General features: G+C 43.1%; 1 protein-coding gene across 2 annotated transcripts; it reads left to right on the top strand.

Annotated features, from left to right (window-relative positions):
- Positions 1 to 16: 16 nt before the first annotated feature.
- On the top strand, positions 17 to 27909 carry Tgt (tRNA-guanine transglycosylase). Of its 2 annotated transcripts, none has more exons than XM_069301814.1 (10): positions 17 to 94; positions 2965 to 3176; positions 6939 to 7028; positions 10958 to 11111; positions 11775 to 11910; positions 13751 to 13912; positions 18702 to 18870; positions 22031 to 22225; positions 25582 to 25730; positions 25896 to 27909. In XM_069301814.1, exons 2-10 carry the CDS (start codon positions 2976 to 2978, stop codon positions 26524 to 26526), a joined length of 1887 nt encoding a protein of 628 aa, XP_069157915.1. In that variant the 5' UTR covers positions 17 to 94; positions 2965 to 2975; the 3' UTR covers positions 26527 to 27909. The 2 variants fall into 2 exon arrangements, with proteins under 2 accessions (XP_069157915.1, XP_069157914.1); XM_069301813.1 differs by lacking the exon at positions 17 to 94 and adding an exon at positions 103 to 238.

The raw sequence follows: 27909 nt of genomic DNA, 5'->3' as shown, positions 1-27909 counted from the left end.
CATCGGCGGCCACAACATGCGCTCGCTTACGAGAACGTCAACTCAGGCGGCGGCGGCGGCGATCATCCGCAACACCTGACTCCTCTTGCATCAGGTAATGCAATGTTAATGTTGCACCAGGTGTTGCAGTCCTCGCCCCGATGATTACCGCGTGTTTAAGATATATTCAGTTACTGGGAAGAGTAATGTAATATTGATGACATGACGCCAGTGACAGTTTTGTCTCTCCTTTGATCAGGTCAAAGGCAGACATGCCGAGTATTTTATTTATTCTTTAGTCATTTTTAGTAAGACTAATTATGAAGAATTAATGGTTTACCTTGGTAAATTGGATCATTATTCAAATTTTATTCAATAAGCAGATTCCTCGACACAGATTCACTCAATCAAAAACACAGCTGGTGTTCCTGGTGGCTGAGTGGACAGCGCTCAGTGTTCGTAGTCCTAGGGACTGGGGATCAATCCCCGGCTATGGCAAAACCAAATGGGCAGTTTCCTTCATCCTGATGCCCCTGTTTATCTAGCAGTAAATAGGTACCTGGGAGTTAGACAGCTGCTGTGCTGCTTCCTTGGGGGTGGGGAGGGGGGGGGGGGGTGGAGAGAGAGCCACAGCTCAATCCCTGCATGCACAACGAGGTGATTATACCACTTCCAGTAGTCTTGACACGTCCACTTAGGGACATCTGGACAACTTGACACCATTCTGACCATTGGGTCTCGATACTGTTGTCAGGTATTTATTTCAATGGTCTACATTTATATGATGCCTGACGCACTTATTACTTAGGATCACAGGGAAGTTGGAAAAATTTTCCTTGTTGGATCTTCAGGCAGGTTGATGGTGTCCGGCGCTGGCAGGGCCAAGAGGTGCCCAGAGTCTGAGAGCCTTGGTAGGCACCTGGTACGCTCGAGGAGCATTATGCAATTTTGATTCTTGCTCCACTGGAGGTCACTGTATGACATTATAGCAATATTGCCAAATTGTGTTTAAGTTTAAAAATGGTGATCACCATTCAAATTCAAACATTTATTCAGGTAAAAGTACATACATAGAAGATGAGTTACAGACATGTTGGATTTATAGAGCTAGTACATACAATGCCTAAAGCCACTAATAAAATTCTTCAGATTCCGATTCTTCCACTTGACTACAATTCTTTTTTCTTTTTGGCGGTGGGGGGGGGGAAGAAGGAGAAGTTAGTTACCAGGATTCTTGATGCAGAGGGATTAAGGATTGGTCTAACCTCTCCAGGGGATACCACAAGTCACCAAGCATTGGTCTAACCTCTCCAGGGGATATCACAAGTCACCAAGCATTGGTCTAACCTCTCCAGGGGATATCACAAGTCACCAAGCATTGGTCTAACCTCTCCAGGGGATATCACAAGTCACCAAGCATTGGTCTAACCTCTCCAGGGGATACCACAAGTCACCAAGCATTAGTCTAACCTCTCCAGGGGATACCACAAGTCACCAAGCATTGGTCTAACCTCTCCTGGGGATACCACAAGTCATCAAGCATTGGTCTAACCTCTCCAGGGGATACCACAAGTCACCAAGCATTGGTCTAACCTCTCCAGGGGATACCACAAGTCACCAAGCATTGGTCTAACCTCTCCAGGGGATACCACAAGTCACCAAGCATTGGTCTGATAGTGTCTTGTTAGTTGATTTAAGGGATCTAACCACTTGGGCTGGACGGTAGAGCGACGGTCTCGCGTCATGCAGGCCGGTGTTCAATCCCCTACTGTGTCCAAGTGGCTGGGCACCATTCCTTCTGCCCCCTCCCCATCCCAAATTCTTATCCTGATACCTTCCAAGTGCTATATAGTCGAAATGGCTTGGCATTTTCTGTTGATAAATAGTTGATTTAAGGATGACAAAATTAGATGTATGCACCCCTGTCGATCTTTGCAAAAGAGCACAGTAGTTGTCTGTTAACAGATGATGTGCATATTGCTGCAAGCTTTTATATTTAAGCCAACAGGGAGACATCTGGCACATTTTGCCATCATTGCCCCTAAATAAACAACAATCATGAACCTCTTTAAACTGAACCTCTTTGAACTGAGGGAACTGAACCTCTTTGAACTGAGGGAACTGAACCTCTTTGAACTGAGGGAACTGAACCTCTTTAAACTGAGGGAACTGAACCTCTTTGAACTGAGGGAACTGAACCTCTTTGAACTGAGGGAACTGAACCTCTTTGAACTGAGGGAACTGAACCTCTTTAAACTGAGGGAACTGAACCTCTTTGAACTGAGGGAACTGAACCTCTTTGAACTGAAGGAACTGAACCTCTTTGAACTGAGGGAACTGAACCTCTTTGAACTGAAGGAACTGACCCTTTTTGCACGGGAGGAGAGAAGGAACACACTCGACCCTGTGTGCACATTCTTAACCATGCGTGCACCTCCTCGACCCTCTTTGTACCTCTTCGACCCTCTTTGTACCTCTTCGACCCTCTTTGTACCTCTTCGACCCTCTTTGTACCTCTTCGACCCTCTTTGTACCTCTTCGACCCTCTTTGTACCTCTTCGACCCTCTTTGTACCTCTTCGACCCTGCACACCTGCTGTAGACAAGCGGATAAGACGACGTGAATACAGTACTGTATTTACATATCACATTTTACCTCTATATTAAATTTACTAGTTTCTGTTAGTAATACAGTACTGTATAAAATTTTCAGTCCTTTAATTTTTATGTGTACAGTACAGTAATGTTGTTATTTACAGGTCAAATAATAAATGTTACCATAATTTGATGAAAGTAATGGCAGGCAAACTGTACTGAACTCTAATATTTCCAGAATATTTATGTGCTATACCTGGATGCCTCCCCATCGTGCATTCTGAACAGTAACAGAATACTCTGTACGTACTGTACAGTACTGTATTGTACTTAAAACTGCACCTTTAGGTTTTCGTAAAGAGTCCTGGAATAGGGTATACTGTACTTTCAGATTTGTGCATCATGGCTGGGGCCGTAGCCACCACCATATCTGGAGCAGCTACAGCAACTGCAGCAGCCATCGGCAGTAGCAGCAGCAGCTCCAGCCCAGCCCTGACCTTCCGCGTATTGGCCGAATGCAGCAAGTCTAAAGCCCGGACAAGTCTAATGAAGTTGCCACATTATACAGTCGAGCTGCCAATGTTTATGCCAGTCGGGACCCAGGTAACTCCTGTGTGTTTTTCATCATTATTTCATTTATTTCCGTCACCAATTTCCCTATATGTCATTGGCTTTATATTCATAATCGGTATAAAATACTGTACTAAGTATGGTACAATTATAGGTCCTGTAGTACAGAACAGTGGTCTACATTCTTTACTCACAATCAAGGATCCCAGGTTCAATTCTCAGGAAGGACAGAAATGGTTGGGCATGCTTTCTTTTACCTAATACCCCTCCTGCACCTAGTAGTAAGTAGGTACTGTATCTGGGAGTTTGGTAGCTGTTGTATATTACATCCTGGGAAAAGGTCAGTGGTACGTCATTGGGGTCAGGGGGGTCTCGTTGAGCTTAAGTACAGGCTTCGTGTCCCCGACAATTGGATTTGTCGGGGATTGAATTTATTGGATTCCCGACAATTGGATTTATTAGCAGAATTGGTTTAAAAAACAATTTTAACAAAATAAATTAAATTAATACAGTTCTTTAAATTGTTTCTTTATTAACAAAATAGTTGAGTATATTTGCTAGATATGAGTACAGTTCAGTAAATATAAAGTAACTTCAGTACAGTGGAACCTCTATTAACGAGTTTAATCCGTTCTGGCACCGAGCTCGTTACCTGGAAAACTCGTCTTTGGAAACAAATTTCCCCATTTAAAATAAAGGAAATAAATTTAATCCGTTCCACTCCCAAAAACATCCATACTTGTATGACTTTTTTTTATGTAAATATAATACTGCACATGTAAATATAAATGTTTTGTTGTAGTGTTTTAATATTTACTTTACCTTATGAAGAGTAGTTGCTGGCTTCAGGGAGACAATGGAGAGGTGGGAAGGAGGAGAGGGGTTATGGTGTGGAAGGAGAATCCACCTCTGAGTCAGGCGGACTCTCTCTTCTTGGGAATTTCACCCAAATTTCATTTCATATGTCACACAAGGATGCGTTAGACCAGCCCCAAATAAAAAACTATGTTGATTACACTCGTTGTGTCAACAATATAATAGTCTTACCCCGAAGATACAATACAATGCTGTTTTCTCAAATAGGCAATGTGGTTATTAAAGAAAACGGAAATTTCATGGCAAACTTGTATACAATCCCCAAGTCAATCGGATAAGAATTGGATTTTATAGAAATATTTGCTCAAATGACGCTTGAGCGCGGTGTTTGGGAACGTTCAAGAGAAAAAAAGTGTGTTATGTTCAAGCGACATATACCTGCGAAAGTGATAACACTTTCATAAAGTGTTATCACAAAGTGATAAATTAATTAAACATTTTCACACACCGGGTTGTCATTGCTTTATCAGGGCAGCTTTTCCAAGAATGCGTTCACCTTTTCAAACATTCCAAACACTTCCCTGATCTCAGTTTAAGAGGCAGCATCCTCCCTTACCTCCTCATTCCCTTACTAATGGTGTAAATTGTTGATGAGGACCTGCCATACTTCCTTGTGAGATCAATCACACAGACACCACACTCATGCTTTGCTATAATTTCCTTCTTTAAATCCACAGTAATTGTGTCTTTCTTCCTCTTGACAACACTATCTTTAGCAAGCAGCTTCTTTGGAGACATCGTTTGTTACAAATTGTAGTCGCAAAACCACTAAAAACCCAAAGAAAAGCTCAAATAAATCCAGAGGGATGCTTGTTGTGTGAGATACAACAACAACACTGGCGTCGGAGGCGTCCGAGAATTTGCGAGAACCCGCGAGACGCTAGGAAGCGCCATGTGGTTTCACTCGTTAATAGAGGCGAGCTCGTCAATAGAGACAAATTTGCTGCGAGTGGCTTGCTCGTTACTGGAAAAACTCGTTAATAGAGCCACTCGTTAATAGAGGTTCCACTGTACTGCATAAATTGGGGTATACTGTACAGCACTGTATGTATTTTGTGATACATTCAGTTAACTGTAGACAATATACAGTCATGAAGTTAATTACACCATGGCATGGTGTAATACTGGAGTGAACGATATGGTGGAGAACACGGAGAACATGATATAATATGGAGTGAACATGGCATGGTGTAATACTGGAGTGAACATACTGGAGTGAACGATATGGAAGAAGATGCAGAATAGAACCAGTGAAGAGCAGAGGTGCCATAGGCACAATCAGAGAACACTGTATAAACATCAGAGGTCCACGGCTGTTCAATGTCCTCCCAGCGACTATAAGAAATATTGCCGGAACAACCGTGGACATCTTCAAGAGAAAACTAGACTGTTTTCTAAAAAACGTGCCAGACCAACTGGTCTGTGGTGGGTATGTGGGCCTGCGGGCCGCTCCAAGCAACAGCCTAGTGGACCAAACTCTCACAAGTCAAGCCTGGCCTCAGGCTGGGCTTGGGGAGTAGAAGAACTCCCAGAACCCCATCAAGCAGGTATCATGGGTGTATTTTGTTACATATTAATTTTAAAGGGTCCTGGTAGTACAGTAGGTTCATTCTCGATTCACAGTCGAGAATTCCGGGATTGAATCCTGGGCGGGACAGAACTGATTGGGTGCATTTTCTATCACTTAATGCCCCCGGTACCCAGCAGTTAGTCAACTGTTGTGGGGGTTGCATCCTGGGGAGGGTCAGTAGTTCAACCATGGAGGGGGGACCTTGATATAAATCTAATGTATACTGTATATATACACACATGATGCCTGTCCCCGACAAAACAAATTATTTTGGGTAATCAACATGTACATTTCATCCTATACACAAGAAATATTATTCAAGACGTACATACAAATACGTAACATTTTTGGTATGAAGCAAAGTTAGTTATTCCATATTCTCAATGTAAGGTATTGTATTTTAAGCTCCAGTATTACATTTCAATTGCTATGGAACCCACTGTAAATATATATCTGGTTAAACTTAATCTACTGTTGTGTTCAAATAAATATTTGAATAAGAAATTCTGGAGAGTAACAAGAGACATGATCAAATGCCCCGCATTGCCACAGTAGTTAAGTACGTGACGGGTCGGCTCCCATGATGCCTCATAATTTCTAAGAATTAACCAGCAACTTATCATATTTGACGGCAGATAGTTTTGATTCATGGTTTTGGTCCATCTCCAACCGAATCTGTATACTGTACATTGTTGAATTTACATGCACAAAATTCTGATTTCTACAAAACTACTGGGAAATCACTTTCATCATGTGTATAAAGAAACGTAACAAAAAACTTTAAAAAAGCATTATACAAAATAACCTCGTAATTAGTTGTCTTATATGGGGGCAAATACAGTAGTTTAACTGGTATGCCTTAGTGTTCTTTATCACGTACGATAAATGCACTTTCGATGCTTGGGAATAGGTAGCTTGGGAACAGGTAGCTTGGGAACAGGTAGCTTGGGAACAGGTAGGTTTATCAAGGTTTCCCAGAGGCAAAAAGTTGATACTGTATTTTACTTGGATGCAACCCGCAACAGTTGCCTGACTTCCAGGTACTGTATAAGTATTTATTGCAGGTTAGCAGAGGTATCAGGTGCAAGGAGACTTGTCCAAACATCTTGTCCTGAGTGGGTATTGAGCCCAGTACTATTGGGTTGTGTACCAACTCTGACTACGTTGCTACGGTACAATTTCTTTAGCACGGATTTATGAAATCTGTATATTTTATGCTTTTAGCTGACTGAAGATTAATGAACAGTATTTGAGATGATTAAGAATGTTTGTTTTAATAAAAGCTTTATTAAAACACTTAATTTCAATTAGAATGTAATTTAGATTAAACTTTTTTCCCTCATTTTCAGGGTACAATGAAAGGTCTGTTGCCAGAGCAAGTGAAGGATACCAAAGCTCAGATCATCCTGGGAAACACATACCACCTAGGATCCCGCCCGGTATGTTTAATGTCGAGTAGAGTTTTGTCCTATTTAAAATGTGAACAATTTCATCTTCGTTTTCTGGGAGGGAGCTCTTGGTAACTCCGCAAACTTAGCTGTGGTATCACCGGTCTTCTGAGATCCATCTGTTACCAACAGGGAGGAGAGCAGAGGATCAGAGATGAACCATAAAACTTGGGAAAACCCATTGGAGAGCATAGGTATGACAAAACAAATGAATGCTTGAAGAAAATTTTATATTAGGCAAACAAGGCAAATGATTATTGCTGCAGGGTAAATGTTCCCTGATGCACCTGATCGTCGCCACATTTTAGCTTCCCTGAAGTCTTGGCCCACATCCCTCCCGGCTCTTCTGCCTGGTGTAGCTCATTCAACACTGGTAGCCTCGCCTGGTCTCGTCACTGGCTTCTTGCTTTCAGCTAAGTCATGTTGGATTCCCTGGAACATTATATTCCACTGAAGCCTTTGCTTTATTTGTCACAATTGGGATTATACTACCAACAATGTTGTGCTCAAATTTCGTTTAAAACGGACTGTGGTCGGCTTGCATTTCTCTATGTAAAGTGTCACCAGAGATTCCTGCTTTGAGGGTTTGTGGGCTCTTTCCTCTCAAACTATCTCTACTAGAGTTACTTTTGGCCAGTACATGAGATATATTCTCCCGTGTTGAGCCTGGTGATTGGGAGGAGTCTTTGGTCACATTAGAAGCAGATGCACTTGAAAAAAATAATATCAAGCCTTTAAAACTGCATTTCTACATGTCTATAATACTGGCCCTGCTCCTGAAGGGGTTAAGGACTGGCTTTGGCCATGCACATGACTTGTGATACATGACTTAAATTAGAATGTAATTTAAGGTATATGACTGCATACACCTTCTCTTGTTGAGTGGTCAAGGTTATCTTGAGATGATTTTGGGGCTTAGCATCCCCGTGGCCTGGTCCTCCTTTTTGTTATACACCCCTAGGAAGCAGCCTGTAGCAGCTGTCTAACTCTCAGGTAATTATTTACTGCTAGGTGAACAGGGGCATCAGCGTGAAAGAAACTGCCCATTTGTTTCCGTCTCCGTCGGGGATCGAACCCAGAACCTTAGGACTATGAATTCCGAGTGCTATCCACTCAGCCGTCAGCTGGGTGCGGTGTCTGTTTCCCAAGATACTTGCCTTTCGCCTGGCACCCCTGTCTGGGAGTGTGGTAGTCTGGGTAGTAGATGTCTCTTGTTCCTGGGGGGGGGGGGGGCGTTCTTTGTGTAATCAGCCAGGATGTTATGGCTTCCCCATCTGATTCCGTATCTGATGCTGTAGTCTGTAGTATCCCGGAATGTTCTTTAGTGTTCTCAGTCCCCAGTTGGCAATTCCTGTTTCCTTCCTGAGGTCTGCTAAGTACTAGTCTTTTCCTTGCGGATGCATGCTGTGGGTCTGCACTGGATTTCAGTTCTGACCGAGTCATTGCCTTGGGCTGAGGTTGTCCTAAATTTGCTTTACTACACCATGTAGGCTTTTCCAACCCATGTCTGTAGCCAGTGGTGCAGATGATTCATGATTCCCTGTTATTCTTTGAGGAGGTTTACAGGCATCTGGTCTTCAATATCTGTGCCCTGTTTCATGTGCTTCCTGGTTGATACCTGGTTGATGGGGTTCTGGGAGTCCTTCTACTCCCCAAGCCCGGCCCGAGGCCAGACTTGACTTGTGAGAGTTTGGTCCACCAGGCTGTTGCTTGGAGCGGCCCGCAGGCCCACATACCCACCACAGCCCGGTTGGTCCAGCACTCCTTGAAGGAAACTATCTAGTTTCCTCTTGAAGATTGTTTCCTCTTCCTGTTCCACTTCTGCCAGCAGAGGTGGCTAGTTCACTTGGCATCTTGCTCTCCTTTGCTGATTCGGGCTTCTGAACTGTGTTGAGCTGTGAGGTTGCTGGTGCCACTCATTTCTCATTTGCCATTTGCTAGTTCATCTATCTGACGCTCCTTTATATTTTATTATAACATGCTTCCCTCACGACTCGTCAGCGTTCAATCCCCGACCGTCCAAGTGGTTGGGCACCATTCCTTTCCCCCGTCCCATACCAAATCTTTATCCTTACCTTTCCAAGTGCTATATAGTTGTAATAGCTTGGCACTTTCCCCCTGATAGTTCCCTTCCCCTCATGACTCGTGTGCATATTTGTGTTCCTTTGTTTCCTGTCCTCGTGTTTGTTTGTGTTTACATTGCGTTTCTTGCATCTTCCCTGTACTTCAGTTGGACTTCTAATTGTATTCAGTTGATGTCTCTCATTGACTTTTTTGGGGGGGAAGGGGTAGATCAATTGACTTTTCTTTGGCAAAGGAGTGATGTGTTCTTGCCTCATTTTCCCTCTGTATTGCGCAGTCTTTGATCTCCAACTGAGGTCTGTTATGCATCCTGCCCTGTGGCTGCTGTTCTGTATCTTTGCACACTTCTCACCTTGTTGGGGCGAGAAGTGTTCAAAAATGTGTCATCCCCATTTCTCTTGTCCCTCAAGGTCCTCTTTTTAGTTTGGTCCAGCCAGCCTGCTATTTGTCCCAAGTTTAATGATATACAGATGTTTGCTGCTTTGCCAGGTATCTTAGCTGTTTTGTCAACAGCTGATATTTGAGCTCAGTGGTTCTGAAAGTCCTTTTGTTGTTGGCCTCTTCCTTGTTGGACATCCTTCAGTCTTGCTTCTTTGTGCTTTGGTTTTTGTCACGCCATTCTATATTCTAAGACTTGCTTTTTCCTTCTGTTCGTCTTCCACAGGTCAGCTCAGTCCGCCTTTTCTGTTTTTTCAGCAAAGCTTGCCTTGGGAGCTACTAAGGGGTTTCTTCCAGAAATTAAGTGTTTATTGTAATAAACTGCACTTTACTGGTGGGCCCACCAATAGTTCCATGTTCTCATTCTGTTCCCTTTTTTTTCATGTGGGGCTTTGTACAGGCAGCTCCTAAGTGATGGAGCAGGCTGGATGAGATCCCAGGTTATCAGTGCCATTTGGTATTGTGCATCCCTGTTAGGGTGGTGACGTTTGTCCTTCGGGGTCGAAGATGACCATGACTTCAGTATCAGGTTGAAGATCGGTGGCTGTGTCAGAAGATGGACGATGAGACCAATCTGGGTCCAGAAGGTTCACCCACACATGAGACATGTGAGTGGGTACTGTTGTAGTGGCAGAGGTTGCTCTAGCTTTGCACACAGCACGTTTCCTTTGGGTCTCTGCAGTCTGCCTGTTCTCTGCTGCACAGGCCCCTATGATGACTTTACATTGCCAAGTTTGGCAGTCCTGAAGTGACTCCCAAGTACTGGAGTTGATGTCCAGGTCTCTGAGGGTCATCTTGAGGCAGTCCTTGAATCATTTCTGCTGCCTCCCAACTGAATGTGTGCCCTAACTTAATTCTCCACACAGCAGCTGTTTTGACAATTGGTTGTCAGTCATTTTGACAACATGGCCTGCCCATCTGGTCTGTTAGGGGTATTAACCTAAGGGTGCCCAATGTCCTTCACTCAAGTGATTTGCCTTGTTTCATTTGTGGTTTCTGGTGGGTTTTGCCTAGGTTTGCGGTTGACCTTTGATACCCTGTTCCTCTCACATTGTTGAATAATCCAGGCACTTGCCCTTGATCATGATAAGTGATGCTTGGGTCTCCAAGGCCTGGTGTGTTGGACTAAGGTATTGCCAGACCAATGTTTGGAAAGCTACTGGGGTCCAGCAGGAAACAGAGTTTCATTACATTTGCCTCTGTATGTTTTGTGATTATTGTGATCCAATTGCCAAATGCTGTATACATAATAATTTGGTAGTGTTTTTGAGTGTTAACTATTAATCATTATTTCACAGATTTATGCTTGAGAATTTATGTGGAATGTGACTGAAGACATACACATTCAAGATACTAGAATTATTCTGTGTTCCAGACTAAAATTTGTGAATGTTTTACAGGGAAAGGATCTTCTGCAGGATTTTGGGGGTCTTCATAAGTTCATGCAGTGGGACCGAGCTCTCTTGACAGACTCGGGAGGCTTCCAGATGGTGTCTCTCTTAGAGTTGGCGGAAATTACGGAAGAAGGGGTGAAGTTTAAGTCTCCTTATGATGGTTAGATTTTAGTATTTAATATTATTACCTCGTAGTGAAACTATTGATTTTTTTATATAATTGTATTTGTGAAAATTTCAAACGAAATTTAATATTAATGCAAATACAGTACTGTATTAACCTGCAACATTGAGGCTTTCAAAAATGGTGTTGACGGAAGTGAAATAGAACTAAAAACAAATCTCGGAACAGCCGCAAAATATATACCTTATAGTGCTGTACTATTTTTAGCAAAGAAATCCACTTTGAACTCGAGTTCTTTTTCATGTAGCTTTTTTCTAGGATGAATTCATTTATATTTCATATGAGCATGTTAAAATTATAGTACAGTACTAATATGAACAAAAATAGGTAAGATGCTTTTCTGAAAATTATAGGTCTTTGCACATAGCTGTACCCTTAACCCTTACACTGCTCTAGTCACCATATTCGATTTCCTCCTGTGCCCCAATTGCCACGTGCGATTTCCTCCTGTGCCCCAATTGCCACATGCAATTTCCTCCTGTGCCCCAATTGCCATGTGCGATTTGCTAAATGCCGTATTTTCAAGTCCTGCTCGCCTCAGTATAGTACTGTTAAACAGCCGTGTTGTTCAGATGTTAACACGGTGAATTGTAATGGGATATTGAATTGCAGTATGATGCTACATTCTCTCGCTTGTAGGATCTGAGTGTATGCTGACACCGGAGGAAAGTATTGAGATCCAGAATGCCATTGGAGCAGACATTATGATGCAACTTGATGATGTAGTGAATGTCAAGGAGAAAGAGTACGAGCGATTTAAGACTTCTACCTACAGGTATAGTATAAGGCTATATTTGTGTTGTAATTGTGGATGTATACCATGAATAATGAATGATGGGGTACAGGGACCCACTGTTGATATCTCTGTAGCACAAACAGCCCTGTATTTCCAGCAGTAGAGGAGGAGAGTGGAGACCCAGCTTACCTCCTCCTCGTAGGGGGCCTCGTAGCCTGGTGGATAGCGCGCAGGACTCGTAATTCTGTGGCGCGGGTTCGATTCCCGCACAAGGCAGAAACAAATGGGCAAAGTTTCTTTCACCCTGAATGCCCCTGTTACCTAGCAGTAAATAGGTACTTGGGAGTTAGTCAGCTGTCACGGGCTGCTTCCTGGGGGTGGAGGCCTGGTCGAGGACCGGGCCGCGGGGACACTAAAAAGCCCCGAAATCGTCTCAAGATAACCTCAAGATAACCTCAAGATAACCTATTTGGAAAAGTTGATAATGGTCCAGGACGGACTGAAACGTTGTCGACTCTTCATCTTCTGGTGTGTGGCTAGGTCATCATCAGGGAGCCGGTCGGCCGAGCGGACAGCACGCTGGACTTGGGATCCTGTGGTCCCGGGTTCGATCCCGGGCACCGGCGAGAAACAATGGGCAGAGTTTCTTTCACCCTATGCCCCTGTTACCTAGCAGTAAAATAGGTACCTGGGTGTTAGTCAGCTGTCACGGGCTGCTTCCTGGGGGTGGAGGCCTGGTCGAGGACCGGGCCGTGGGGACACTAAAAGCCCCGAAATCATCTCAAGATAACCTCTCAAGATAATCATTTCCACTTGTCATCTCCCCGAGCTATGTGCTGGCAACCTGTCTAACCTTCAATGCCGCACTAGGATTGAACCATTCACCAGTAGCATGTTTTTGTGCCTCGCTTTGCATGTGCTAATTAGTTTTTGCTTTGACAACGTGAGACCAAGGTTCTCTTTCTTTATCACCATCAGGTGTTGCCCCCTGGCATCAACCAGGGTTTTCTTCCCTCAAGGGGTTCAGGTGCCTCCTCTTTGAGTCTTCTCTCGAGAGGGGTCTCACTACAGGTGGTAGTTCATGAGTTTTAATTTGTATGGTGGATCTTTTGTTTGGGGGATGGACTGTTGTGTTGTGTGATAGATGTGTGTGGTGTTGGTCTGTCAATACATACGGCATTCTTTGCTGTGTGCTCCCAGGACAGGGGGTTGGGGTGTGTTTCACAAGATGCTCCCAATGCTCAAGTTGGGCCAATAGGTAGCAAGAGTTTCCTCCTGCGGGTCTGTGTTTGAAGGGGGAAGAGTGTCTGTGCCATCTCTCAACCCTGCTGTCTCATTTTATGACTTTCTGGGTGTCTGTCCGTTCTGGTGGAATCTGATAGTCACTCTTCTTGTCTCCACTATTCAGTCTGCTGGGTTTCTTGATGCTATAAACCCCAGGATCTGCACTGTCAGGCATTTGACTTCTGAGTTGGCCGAGTGCCTCTCATACAGTATTAACAAAATTACCTGAGAAATGCACAGCAGTCTTACATTCGCCTCGCATACACATAAAACTCTAAAGAGGATTACATTCTATTACAAACACTAACAATTTATAAAATGAGAATACACGTAAAATGCCGGTCATTACAATGAGACTTCTGACTGCTGGAGGAGTTCTTTGTGTGATTAACAACATTTGATTTCATTCTCTTCGTCCTGGTGCCATGTTGTGTAAACAAAAATTTGTTTAATGTATATATTTATAAATAAATGATAGAGTACAGTAAATAGACTTCTGCTAAATCCATTATACAATTATAATGTAACTGCTGTAAGATATAAAGTGGTTTTCATTTATTTTTGTTCACCTTACTTAAAGTTGTTACATTTTCAGAACGACCCGTTGGCTTGATCGGTGCATGAAAGCTAACAAGAATCCTGAGCGGCAAAATTTATTTCCCATCGTTCAAGGAGGGCTCTTCCCCGACCTACGGAAGATCTCACTCGAGCAGCTAATAGCCAGAGATGCTCCCGGATATGCTATTGGAGGTCTTAGGTATGATGACAGTCCCTAGTGCACTTATTAAATCCTTAACCACTGCCCTGCGCCACCCATCTTAGTCCGGGGCGTGGCGGTGTGCCACCCGACGTGTGACCGATGTTAGGATATCGTAGGATTCCAAACTCCTGAGGATACACAGGGCTCGTATCCTGTTTCTCAGGACTAGTAAACAGAAGCCATCTTGAACAAAAATTTGGTTTGGTCCCTTCTGGCAATGAGAGCCTCAGTAGTGCCAGAGTGACCTAGGCACTGTGCATGCAGCTTCAGCGCACAGCACAGCTGCACAACTCTTGAGCCACAGTACCATTTAATAATGACGAATAAAATAAGTAACTGCAATTATTTTGCTTTGATAGTGTCATAGATGAACCTGAATGTAATACTAATCATGTATAGGCTTCATATATCGGTGAACACAATGCTAGTGATGATGATCACAGCAGGAGGCAGACGTTCATAGGGAAGGTTTGTGAATCTACACGTCATGGGGTGCCTGACAGCTGAGTGGACAGCGCTTCGTATTCGTAGTCCTGAGGTTCCGGGTTTGATCCCCGGTGGAGGCGGAGACGAATGGGCAAAATGTTTCTTTCACCCTGATGCCCCTGTTACCTAGCAGTAAATAATCACCTGGGAGTTAGACAGCTGCTACGGGCTACTTCCCGCGGCCTGGTCGAGGACCGGGCCGCGGGGATGCTAAGCCCCGAAATCATCTTAAGATAACCTCAAGAAGATCATGCGACGTGACCTCACGTTCCTTCAGAAAATAATCTTGTGCAAAATAATTCATATTCATGATTTAGTGACAGGAATCTGATGATGATAGCAGTATTCGAAGTGATGATAATGATGTCCTTGTGCAGGTGATGAGTCACAATAACGCGGCTATAGTAAGTTGACCAGACCACATACTAGAAGGTGAAGGGATGACGACGTTTCGGTCCGTCCTATACCATTCTCAAGTCGATTGTAAAATTGACTTGAGAATGGTCCAGGACGGACCGAAACGTCGTCGTCCCTTCACCTTCTAGTGTGTGGTCTGGTCAAAACAATTTTGTTAGTTTCCTGTGATCAGAGAATGCACTTTTAACAATACTGTACAGTACAAGACAAAAAATTGGGAGGAATACTTTATTTTCAGTGCACCACAGCTTTGTTACAATTAAGTTTAGAGCAGTCTCCGTGGTGTAGTGGTAAGACACTCGCCTGGCGTTCCGCGAGCGCTATGTCATGGGTTCGTATCCTGGCCGGGGAGGATTTACTGGGCGCAATTCCTTAACTGTAGCCTCTGTTTAACGCAACAGTAAAATGTGTACTTGGATGAAAAAACGATTCTTCGCGGCAGGGGATCGTATTCCAGGGACCATAGGATTAAGGACTTGCCCGAAACGCTACGCGTACTAGTGGCTGTACAAGAATGTAACAACTCTTGTATATATCTCAAAAAAAAAGTTGGCACACAGTACTGGGGGGTTAATGACTTACATGAAAAGCTCAGAATATATCTGTTTCTGTATCTTGCTGTGTCCCTTGTATTCCGATAAATTGGTTACAAAACTTGCAAACATTTCCAATCTTCTGGAGAGCCCCTTGCTGCAAGATGGCTCCCCACTACTAGGTTACACTAGTCATAGGAGTCCTGTTCGGCCTCTGGGGCCAGATTCACGAAGCAGTTACGCAAGCACTTATGAACCTGTCCATTTTTTCTCAACCTTTGGCGGCTTTGTTTGCAATTATTGAACAGTTAATGAGCTCCGAACACCAGGAGGCTGTTTATCACAATAACAACAGTTCATTGTGAAGTTTTCATGCTTGTAAACTGTTTAATAAATGTAACCAAAGCCGTCAAAGGTTGATGAAAGATGTACACGTTCGTAAGGACTTGAATAACTGCTTCGTGAATCTGGCTTCTGGGGACCAGAGGCCGAACTTGGCCCCCCCCCCTCAACATGGTGTAGAGGGCAGGGGATTGTTCTCAACATGGTGTAGAGGGCAGGGGATTGTTCTCAACATGGTGTAGAGGGCAGGGGATTGTTCTCAACATGGTGTAGAGGGCAGGGGAATGTTCTCAACATGGTGTAGAGGGCAGGGGATTGTTCTCAACATGGTGTAGAGGGCAGGGGATTGTTCTCAACATGGTGTAGAGGGCAGGGGAATGTTCTCAACATGGTGTAGAGGGCAGGGGATTGTTCTCAACATGGTGTAGAGGGCAGGGGATTGTTCTCAACATGGTGTAGAGGGCAGGGGAATGTTCTCAACATGGTGTAGAGGGCAGGGGAATGTTCTCAACATGGTGTAGAGGGCAGGGGATTGTTCTCAACATGGTGTAGAGGGCAGGGGATTGTTATGATCACCCTCATCAGAAAGTATCCAAAAAGGAAATGAATTGATTGTGGCAACTGCCAGGTTAATATAAAATGAAGTACTGAAACAGGCAAACGACTCTGCAAATGATTCATTGCAAACAAATGGTTCTCTGGTAAGTAGTTCAAACCCCCCCAGTTCAGCTGGTTACCCCGAGGCAACCCAAAGCTCCTGGCTGTCAGCTGGCTCCCGATCAGTCTTGTCGTTGATGTGCTACAGTGTAGAACCCTCCGGTGGTGTTTCTGGACTCGGATTCAGTGTTGGTGTATTCCACCTGGGTTAAGGCCGCTCCTCCTCTTCCCTTCCCTGCTGGTGTGGTTTGTCCAGGTTCTGGTCTTCCACACCTCCTTGCTTCCAGCTCTGAAGGGTCTGAGGGTTTTGGAACTGGGTCAGGGTGTAGCTTTGGAGGAAGCTTATTCACCCTTCCACTCTGAAGGCAGACATAGTTGAGCCGTCCCTTCCTGCTGGGGATGTGGAACCCTCGCCTTCACAACCGATATCTAGCTTCAAGCATCGGGTGCTGGATATGGTTCTGCCCCAGTCATCGTGGCTGGCTTCAGGGGGGGGGGCTAGAGGGGGACCTGAAAGGGTCTGTGGGTGCCCTTCAACCCTTTCTGGACTTTAGTTCCATTGGATGAGGTTATATATTGTTCCAAAGAGGAGGACTTCCCCCACACAGTCCTTCGATGTATGAGCTTGATTTCTTGACTAATAACCCCCCTTCCCCTCCCCTGGGTTTGATTCCGTGTAGTGATCGGTTCCGCAGTTCGATATTATTTTATTGTCCTACCTTGCACCTATGGTACAAGCGGACCTATATTTAGGTTCCTCCTATGAAATTTGGACCCAGCCTTGTTCGAGTTTGGGTCTGCTACTGCCTGTTAGCTGCAGTACAAGGTTCCCGATTTATCCTGGCTGGCTGACAACTCTTCTTTCCTTGCGGCTTAGCATGGGTTCCATCAAACTTGACTGCTTGAGTGGCGAGAAGTGAGTTCCATCTTTCAGGTGTTCTTGTGCTGTGGTCTCTGCACATCACTTGAGGACCACTTGTTTGCTCCAGTGCTCACGAAGAGCACTGAAAAACCAGGGATCTGAAGAATCAGAAGTTGCCAGATTTGGGTTCCTGGTGGACTGATAGAAGTCCTAGTTGGTTCTGTTGTATGTTTGGACCTGGTTTGGAATTTCATGTTGACATCTCTTTCCCTGCCTCCCATGGTTCTGCTCCACCTACAGTGGCACCACCGTCTGGTGTTAGATTGGTTTGAGTGACTCGTCGGTTGGTTGAGCAGTTGCAGGAACCTAAACTTTGCCTGCATGGTAAAGTTTTTTTGCCTGCATTTTTTGTTGGCTTTTTCTTCCAGCTACATAGTTGGGGAGCTTCATTCTGTTCACTAGAAGTTAAATTTTTTTTCTTTCATCCCTGGTAGGCCTCTTGTCCACTTGCAACCTTCTCCTTCACTGGTGATGATGAATGAGTCGGTTGGTTTCTGGGTGGGTCCTTTGGTGGTTGATGCCTGGTTGGTCCAGCCAGCGGTGCATCATTTGTTGTGTCCGGTAGTGGCTCTTCATTGCTACCTGCATGCTAGTCGTTCTGCCTCGGTGGACGCTTTGTTGGTTGATCCTGTTTCCTTGGCCTCCTGTTCCAAGGCTAATATTTCTTGGGTTATCTGCTGTGTCAATAAATCTAGCCAGCCTGCGGCCTACCCGCGTGTGCACAATATTTGTTTAAGTTCGCAACTTTACTGCTGATTTTTCCTATATGTGATGGGTCTATATTCAAGCTCGGGGGTTTTGAAGGTTTAATGGGGTTTTGAAGGTTTAATGGGGTTTTGAAGGTTTAATGGGGTTTTGGCGGCCTGGTATCAGGTCATGATGATGTGTTGTCTTGGGCCAAGTTTCCCTGCCCAGCATCTCTCCTTCAAATTAGTACCTGCTGTCTCCTCCTCCTCCTTGGTAAGTTGCTTATCTTCTTACTTTTCTGTGGTTAGCTAGCTTTGGGATTAGGTGCTTCATTTTCTATGAACGCTGCAGTTGTCTGTATTGTCTTGTGTCCTTTCGGGATACTTTCCTGATGAGGATGATCGTAATAATTCCCCGCTCTCTATGCCTGTGTGAGGGGCGGATCAGGGTCTGGCTCTGGCTCCTGTATGCCTAACAGGACTCCTATGACTGATGTGATAGCTCCAGAAAGCCACTAGGTTCTACCAGAGAGATGCGTTTCATTTTGTTCAATGTGGCGGTCTTTTCAAGATGGAAATAAAGCATGTAGCCGAATTTATAAACAATAATATTTGAGGACTTATTATAATTCAAATAAGCTTATTGAGGTATAAATATACACAAAGGGAGACAGTAGCTCAAGTTATTCTCACCCCGTTTACTTATTATATGTAGGTCATTTATCCCAACATTTTCTTTGAAGTGGAGGTGAGGAAAAGGACAAGTTCTGGCCAGTGGTTCATCTGTGTACAGACCAGCTTCCAAAAAACAAACCTCGGTACTGCATGGGCGTTGGCTTTGCTGTCGACCTCGTTGTGTGCTGCGCTCTTGGGGTGGACATGTTCGATTGTGTTTTCCCCACTCGAACTGCAGTAAGTTCAAACTAGATTTCTTGTTTAGCTTTAAGTGAAGGAGTCATTTTGATCTCATCTTCCATATTTAAGTTTATGGCATCATGGTATTTCTGTATGACATTTCTGCTTCCACCATCACCGTATGTCTTAAAAGTCGTAACTAAAGAGAGCAGAAATGCTCAACACTGTATAGAAACACTAAGTTGAGATAAGATTGAGATTAGAAAGTTCCACCCATTCATCCATCATATTTTCTGCGCTAATCAGCATCACCGAGAGCCAGCATTCTCAGATCAACAACAGTGCCCCACAGTTTCATTGACTAGGTATAAAGTTAATAATAACTCATTGTGTTGGGGGACAAGCAGCCAGAGTATATTCATACACGTTAGGCTTATATCAAGGTCCCCCCCCTCCCCCCAAGGTTGAATTACTGACCCAGTCTAGGATGCAACCCCATAACAAGTTAACTCCTGAGTACCTTCTTACTGCTAGGTGAACAGGTGCATTAGTTGATAGGAAATGCTCCCAACCATTTTTGCCCCGCCCCGGATTCAAAATCGGAATTCTCGATTGTGAGTCGAGAACGAACCCGACTGTACTACCAGGACCCTTAATAGTTAGTTGTGTGTGTGTGTGTGTGTGTGTGTGTGTGTGTGTGTGTGTGTGTGTGTGTGTGTGTGTGTGTGTGTGTGTGTGTGTGTTTGTTTGTTTGTTTGTTTGTTTACTAGTTGTGTTTTTGCGGGGGTTGAGCTTTGCTCTTTCGGCCCGCCTCTCAACTGTCAATCAACTGTTTACTAACTACTTTTTTTTTTTTTTTTTCACACCACACACACACACACCCCAGGAAGTAGCCCGTGACAGCTGACTGACTCCCAGGTACCTATTTACTGCTAGGTAACAGGGGCACTTAGGGTGAAAGAAACTTTGCCCATTTGTTTCTGCCTCGTGCGGGAATCGAACCCGCGCCTCAGAATTACGAGTCCTGCGCGCTATCCACCAGGCTACGAGGCTCCTTGTGTGTGTGTGTGTGTGTGTGTGTGTGTGTGTGTGTGTGTGTGTAATTACCTAAGTGTAATTACCTAAGTGTAGTTACAGGATGAGAGCTACGCTCGTGGTGTCCCGTCTTCCCAGCACTCTTTGTCATATAACGCTTTGAAACTACGGACGGTCTTGGCCTCCACCACCTTCTCACTTAACTTGTTCCAACCGTCTACCACTCTATTTGCGAAGGTGAATTTTCTTATATTTCCTCGGCATCTGTGTTTAGCTAGTTTAAATCTATGACCTCTTGTTCTTGAAATTCCAGGTCTCAGGAAGTCTTCCCTGTCGATTTTATCAATTCCTGTAACTATTTTGTATGTAGTGATCATATCACCTCTTTTTCTTCTGTCTTCTAGTTTTGGCATATTTAATGCTTCTAACCTCTCCTCGTAGCTCTTGCCCTTCAGTTCTGGGAGCCACTTAGTAGCATGTCTTTGCACCTTTTCCAGTTTGTTGATGTGCTTCTTAAGATATGGGCACCACACAACAGCTGCATATTCTAGCTTTGGCCTAACAAAAGTCATGAACAATTTCTTTAGTATATCGCCATCCATGTATTTAAATGCAATTCTGAAGTTAGAAAGCATAGCATAGGCTCCTTGCACAATATTCTTTATGTGGTCCTCAGGTGATAGTTTTCTATCTAGAACCACTCCTAGATCTCTTTCTTTATCAGAATTCTTTAAAGATTTCTCACACAATATATAGGTTGTGTGGGGTCTATGTTCTCCTATTCCACATTCCATAACATGACATTTATTAACATTAAATTCCATTTGCCAAGTGGTGCTCCATATACTTATTTTGTCCAGGTCTTCTTGAAGGGCATGACAGTCATCTAAATTTCTTATCCTTCCTATTATCTTAGCATCATCAGCAAACATGTTCATATAATTCTGTATACCAACTGGTAGATCATTTATGTACACAATAAACATCACTGGTGCAAGAACTGAACCCTGTGGTACTCCACTTGTGACATTTCTCCATTCTGATACATTGCCTCTGATTACTGCCCTCATTTTTCTATCAGTCAGAAAATTTTTCATCCATGATAGAAGCTTACCTGTCACCCCTCCAATATTTTCCAGTTTCCAGAACAACCTCTTATGTGGAACTCTGTCGAAAGCCTTTTTTAGGTCCAGATAGATGCAGTCAACCCAACCATCTCTTTCCTGTAATATCTCTGTGGCTCGATCATAGAAACTGAGTAAATTCGATACACAGGATCTTCCAGATCGAAAACCATACTGTCTGTCTGATATTATATCATTTCTCTCTAGGTGTTCTACCCATTTAGTTTTGATTAGTTTTTCCAATACTTTCACTATTACACTTGTCAATGATACAGGTCTATAATTGTGTGTGTGTGTGTGTGTGTGTGTGTGTGTGTGTGTGTGTGTCCGTCCGTCCGTCCGTCCGTGTGTGTGTGTCCCCCCCCTAAAATGACAAACATTCTCTTTTTCTTAACAATGGCCCCTCAGCTTAGCATTGCTTTGTAAAAAAAATTTGTAGTATGTTCCTGCTCAGTCCATGCCTCGTCATTCACCATGACACCTGACGTGGGACATTAGCTTCAAGGTAAAGGTACATAAATATTATTGAACTTTATCTTACTCGTGAACTCACCGGCATCTTGTTTACTTGTTGTTTTTGCAGTGTAGAATAAACTGTTTATTTCTATTATTATTCATGCATTTCTTAATTTGTTTATAAACTCTTCAAAGCATTCATGTTAATCATACAGACTCGGGACTCTGTAAACTGCTCCTCACGATAAGAGTTAGTTTACTGTTGAGTGCGGTACTATAGTTTGCCACGATTTTGCCGAGTGCGAAGGTGTTACGAAAGGTCTTGTTTATCACACTAAGCATCTTTTTAACCTTGGTGCATGTACAGAAATATTACTTTAACCTCTTCTGATGTTGAAATTGAAATAAGTTTATTGAGGTAAAATACACACAAAGGGATGAGGTAGCTCAAGCTATTCTCACCCCGTTCAGTACATCGTGTTAATACATACATAGGCACACATTTTCTGATGTTAGTACTGTCTCGGCCCATATAATTAGAAATGGAGCAGCACTCTTTTGTTATAGGGCCCAAATAATCTGTGATTTCTTTCGTCTCTCAGAGATTTGGCTGTGCTCTTGTGAACAATGGCCAGATCAACCTCAAGTCCCGTGAATTTGTTAGCGACTTTGGCCCCATTGACGAAAACTGTGACTGCACAACTTGCAAAAATTACACCCGTGCCTATCTACACACCATCGTCACCAAGGAGACTGTTGCATGCCATCTTCTGTCTCTACACAATATTGCCTACCAGGTGAGCTATTCTTGTGATCATTTTTTATAAGGTCCAGCCCGCCAAACACACACCGAAACTACGACGTTGGTACAACATTCGAACAACTTTTAATACCTCCTAACCAGTTATAACAACCAATATAGCTAGTTGTAACAACGTTCTAATACGTCATAAACACGTTAAGCCAAGATGTAACAACTTTATTACAAGTTGTAACCAGCGGAAAATAGAGAGAGTTTCGGTTTGTGTTTCCAGGGAACACTGAAAATCTGAACTAATTGGTTCTGCATCCATTCCTAATTAGGGGGTGAATAACAGACTTAAAAGAATTTGGCCATTTTGGGGGTCATATTATATAGTAGGGTTATATATATTAAAAACAAATTTGGTTTCTTACTGAGAATAATGGAACACATCTTTGTGCACATTTATGCAAAGAATAAGAGAGTATGAATGACATGTCTTTAATATGAAAATACACTCTGATATAAACTTAATAAAAATTGTATATTACAGTATTTAAACGATTCTTCACGGCAGGGGATCGTATTCCAGGGACCATAGGATTAAGGACTTGCCCGAAACGCTACGCGTACTAGTGGCTCTACAAGAATGTAACAACTCTTGTATATATCTAAAAAAAAAAAAAATAAAATAAAGTATTATTTTATTGAGGCCCATAGATGTCCATAGGAATTTAAGTAGTATTCTTTCAAACAAATTAATATTCATCTATTATAATCCAATGTAACGTCACCTACTGTGAGTCGTCTTCTGAAGTTTTCAGGAGTACAGTATAATCTAGTGTTGGGTCCGGTAGCCAGCCAACACTACTTTATTTTGAACGTAACACTTGGAATAATCAAACGTACCTTTGACTTAAAGGAAAAGAAGGTAGTGCTTCAATTGTATAAATCTCTGGTGCCATTTGGATTACTGTATCCAAGCATGGAGACTCATCTTCAGAATGCCACACAGCTGTTCTGGAGAAAGTGCAACACCGGGCAACAAAAATCATTCCAGAGCTAAGTCAACTCTTATACAGTATCAGGAATGGTTGAGGGCCACAGGGCTAAGGACACTGCAAACCAGGCATGACCTACCTTGAGGTTACCTTGAGGTGCTTCCAGGGCTTAGCGTCCCCGCGGCCCGGTCGTCGACCAGGCCTCCTGGTTGCCGGACTGATCAACCAGGCTGTTGGACGCGGCTGCTCGCAGCCTGACGTATGAGTCACAGCCTGGTTGACAGGGCGGATCTCATTGGAACTTTTAAAATACTAAACTATTTGGAGGATGTTGATCTGGACAATTTCTTCAAAGGGTCAGATGTAACAAAAAACAAGGAGCAACGGTTTCAAACTCAACAAGCCACAATGTAGGACTGAGAACAGGTGATGCTTTTTCACCCACAGAGTTATAAACCCTGTGAGTTTATAACCCACAGTTTAAATCCTTAAACCCTATAAACCCTGTGGGTTTATAACCCCTAGGAACCCCTGTGGGTTCCTTTAAAGTAATGGAACCACCTGCCCGCCAAATCCGTAAATGCCAAAACTCTGTTAACTTTTAAAGTACAGCTGGAAAAGATCATAAAGGCAAATGGGGGGGGGGGGACATTTGACAAGTTGCCAAGTGGTAGTGGCTCTCAAATAAATATTACAACACATTTAAAGTTATATTACAAAATGCTTAGATGGGGCCCAAAGGGGAATGGGGTTCTTTGAGCCTACTTCAGCGAATTGCAGCCTAAAAAATCTGGATGTTTCAGCACTATGGTATAGACCTCAAAATGAGAATTTTGCAATACAGTACAGTCCTATAGTAGAAAACTCGCTGTATAGTTGCTACCAAAACAGTTGGATTTCAGTTTCACTGAAATCCAAAACTGTGTTGCAATGAAGTGTGTTACTCTTATTAATAGTATTTTAAGCAATAATTATGTGACATAAATGTGCAAGCATTACTAATGTGTGTTTTCCTCGCATACCTGGTCCCTTGCTGTATGTCTAGCTGTTGAGCACTTAATCCACATATTAAAGAAGAGGAAATAAAACCATTTTGGTCTGGCCACAGACACTCGCAAGTTGTTACCAAGAGGAATGTCGGAAACAGGTGCCGTGATGATTAAACATCATCGGTGATACTTCGGAGAGGTGAGAAATGCACACATTGTCGGGCAGTCCAAGATTGTTTGTAAAACAGACTCTGAGGGATTAAAGCTGAACATGATGTGCAGATTTTGTGTATGATATTTGCAAAATCACTTGTTTTCAAGTATTTTGAAGAAATACCCAACATGGAAACTGGACAAAATTTTTTTTTAGAACATTTATGTTTGGTATCCAGCATATGATCAAGAAATACAATAGAGGCAAGAGGGGCATAGATGGAAATATATATACATATAGGCTCTTGTGAAGTGAAGCAGATGGACCTGAATTACAATACTATTGCTGTTGTTGGGGACAGGAAGCCTGTAATTAGGGTTATTAAGGTCCTCCTAGGTCCAACCACTGACCTGTTCCTTGATACACAATAGTTGCCCAACTCCTGGTCATCTATTAACCACTCGATGAACAGTTATATTAGGCGAAAGGAAACATACCCACCCACTTCTGTCCTGCTCAAGGATTCAACCCTGGGCCCGTCAGTTGCAAATTGAGAACATCAGACTGTTGTGCTAGAGGACCCCAAACTCAGCCGTGTCATTTACGAAGTCAAGGCACCTACGATTCAAGTAATATCATCTCCCGCCTTTTATCGTTCTGTTTAGTCCTAGGTGATGGCATCACTCAAGTTGTAGCTGACCTGCCTCCGCGTGCCGATGACATGGTGTTTTGTGGTCAGGACCTAGACAGTACGGGTCCTGTATAATACAGGACATGTAATCCTGTATATGTACAGTATAATACAATGGGTCTTTACCCATTGTAGCCATAAGAAGGTTTTATAAAAAATATAAATATGTACTACAGTACAGTATATAAGAATTTTAATCAAACCCTCTAATATTTTTTTTTTTAAATATAAAAGGAAATTTACAAAATTCTTTCCATTTTATAAATTCTTATAAAGGTTTATGCATTGGCATGCATGTGTGGGGGGTGGGGTGGGGTGGAGGGGGGAGGGAGAGAGAGAGAGAGAGATATTGAAAAAGAGATATTGAGAGAGAGGAGAGAGATATATTGAGAGAGATTGAGATTTAGACAAAATGGAATTCTTGATACAGTATAGTCGTGTGGCGCACTGAAGTATCGTATACTGTACTGTACTTGTAAGTCTGTACTTGTACTTATCTTATACTGCACTTGTAAGTCCACATTAGCGTTCACGACCATTTATGCCATGCAAGTCATTTCAATGTTTTACCCACAGATGAGATTGATGCAGAATATTCGGGATAGCATCAAGGAAGATCGTTTTGTGGAATTTGTTGAGGGTTTTATGGGTGTGTACTACAAGGATGAAGACTACCCTCAGTGGGTTACAGATGCATTAGCAGCTGTCAACATTACACTAAAAAAATGAGTAGCTTTGTGTCTTGCTTTCAGTTCCGTTTAAATATACAGTATGTGATTATCATAATGGCTTTTTTTTTTATTAAATACTGTACTGCTGAATGATATATGGTATTTATTTATATTAAAGCCTTTGATGGATTGCTTGATGTTAAAATTTGATTTGTTTACGAATTCCAGCGGTTGTGTGACAGACGTGTTATCCGATGTCTGGGATGATCAAAAAAAGGATGACGAAAAGGTGTGGAGTCTTCAGTCAGGCTTCGATAAACTTTATCTCACTGGTTACAGAAATGGTATCCTTGGAGATTTTGAAGAGGAGGAGGCTGAAGGGAGACTCCGAGGCTTTGAGAAAGCTTTTAAGTCTCGGCCTAAAGTGAATCCCACCATCGTCTTGGCAAGGTTGGATGGGGTATTAATCGCCTGTTTGGCAAAGTGTGTGACCAATCTAAGTGAGCAGCAAAACACAGAAGCTCTACTAATACGGGAGGAAATAAAGCACTTGCTTTCTCTATATTTTGAACCAAGTAAAGCCATGCTTGAGAACACTGTCAAAATTAATCCAGATGGGGAAACGGTAAATGCTCAGGAGGATATTAGGCTGTGTTTAGGTTCTGAGACGACCACGTGTTGTGAAGGTAGTGCCTGCGGTAGTTCCATATCAAGAGAGGTCGAGTGTGATTGCAAATTAGAGAAAACTAATAATGCGGATACATGCTTGAATGATATACTGACGAGGACAAGAACATTGTTCGATAGTGTTGGGTGGAAGATGCCAGATTTTGTTTTAGAAACCTTATAGTACAGTGTCTTTGAATCTAATTTTGAATCTAATATTAAATGCAGTACAAAATTAATTAAACTTTTTAATTTATTCACAGTGATATCATGTTTCGCTGGTCAGTTGAAATATAATGTGAAGGGTTATGGCGTATTGTGCTGAGGGTGGTAGTAACGAAGCCTCTAATTAAATTGATACGTGCAACTGAAACATATATTTTCTGTTGTCCCTAAAGACAATGATTTATAATAACTATTGCCACTTTTCACTATATTATTTTCAACCTCTCAGGAGCACCACCTAGATATGGTAAGAGGGATGTTGTTTGTTGTTCTAGATTCAGCTAATCGGAACAAAGTTTCAAGTAGCACGGTGTACGGTGAGCCCATAGTGGAGTGAGGTATGAGGGTATTTACATGCCATTTATGGACAGTTAAAGATGGCTTCTGCTTTGGCCTGCTTGTGCAATGTGTGATCTAGGGGCCCACTGTGGTAGGCCTCCTACTATGCTCGTCATATCCACCCACCGAAGAGGTCTGTGTGTATAAGTTGCTGCTCGAGATGGGGCATGAGGAGAAAGTGGGTAGTTTGTACCAATATTGGTGAATTGCAGTTTCTTGATTGCTTCATTCATATCAGTGTTCTATACTGATATAAAAAAAAAGGGAAGCGCCACTAGAAAAGACGTACCCTGTTCTGCACTGGCTAATGCTTGGATCCTGCACTGCCCTGGTAGGTGGTCTTCCATGGTATATGATGCAAAATTGACAATTCTTTTATAGACACTCTTTTGTCAGATTTGCTGAAGACCAGACCCACAAGGGGGGGAGGGGGGGAAGGAATTGTGCCCAACCACTTTGATGGTCAGGAATTGAATGCCGACCTGCATGAAGCGAGACCATCGTTCTATCGTCCACCCCAAGTGGCTGAACAACCTGGCCCACAAGGTGATCTTCCATCTGGAAGATCTGCTCCTCCAGTATAAAAAGAGGAACTTGCTGATGGTATCACAAGTACAGTTGTGATAGAACCTTTACCCCGTGCTCTTGTTCCCTTACTACTTCTATGGACAATCCTTAACGCTTCCACTGCACATCCCCATCTGGAAATGGGGTGGATATTATCCGCACGCTGCACATCCCGCCAGGAAAGAGTTAGGGTACATTAAAAAAATTTCATGTCCCACATGGAAAATGGGGCAAGCATACATTGCACAGGGGCAGGTGTTTGGTTGTCCCATTCAAGATAATGGCTGTTTACAGCCATGTGGACCAGGTGGGAGCCCACACCAGCCAGTTATCAGGTTAGGCCAAAACATTAACTTCTTTGAAAAAATCGTGAGTAGGCCACAGTAGGTTCAAACATTGTATGAACATCAGAGGTCCATGGTTGTTCAACGTCCTA

The sequence above is a fragment of the Procambarus clarkii genome, chromosome 46 (genome assembly GCF_040958095.1).
Source record: "Procambarus clarkii isolate CNS0578487 chromosome 46, FALCON_Pclarkii_2.0, whole genome shotgun sequence".
Taxonomy (NCBI): domain Eukaryota; kingdom Metazoa; phylum Arthropoda; class Malacostraca; order Decapoda; family Cambaridae; genus Procambarus; species Procambarus clarkii.
The sequence above is the reverse complement of the archived record's forward strand: the minus strand, read 5'-3'. Positions and strand labels throughout refer to the sequence as shown.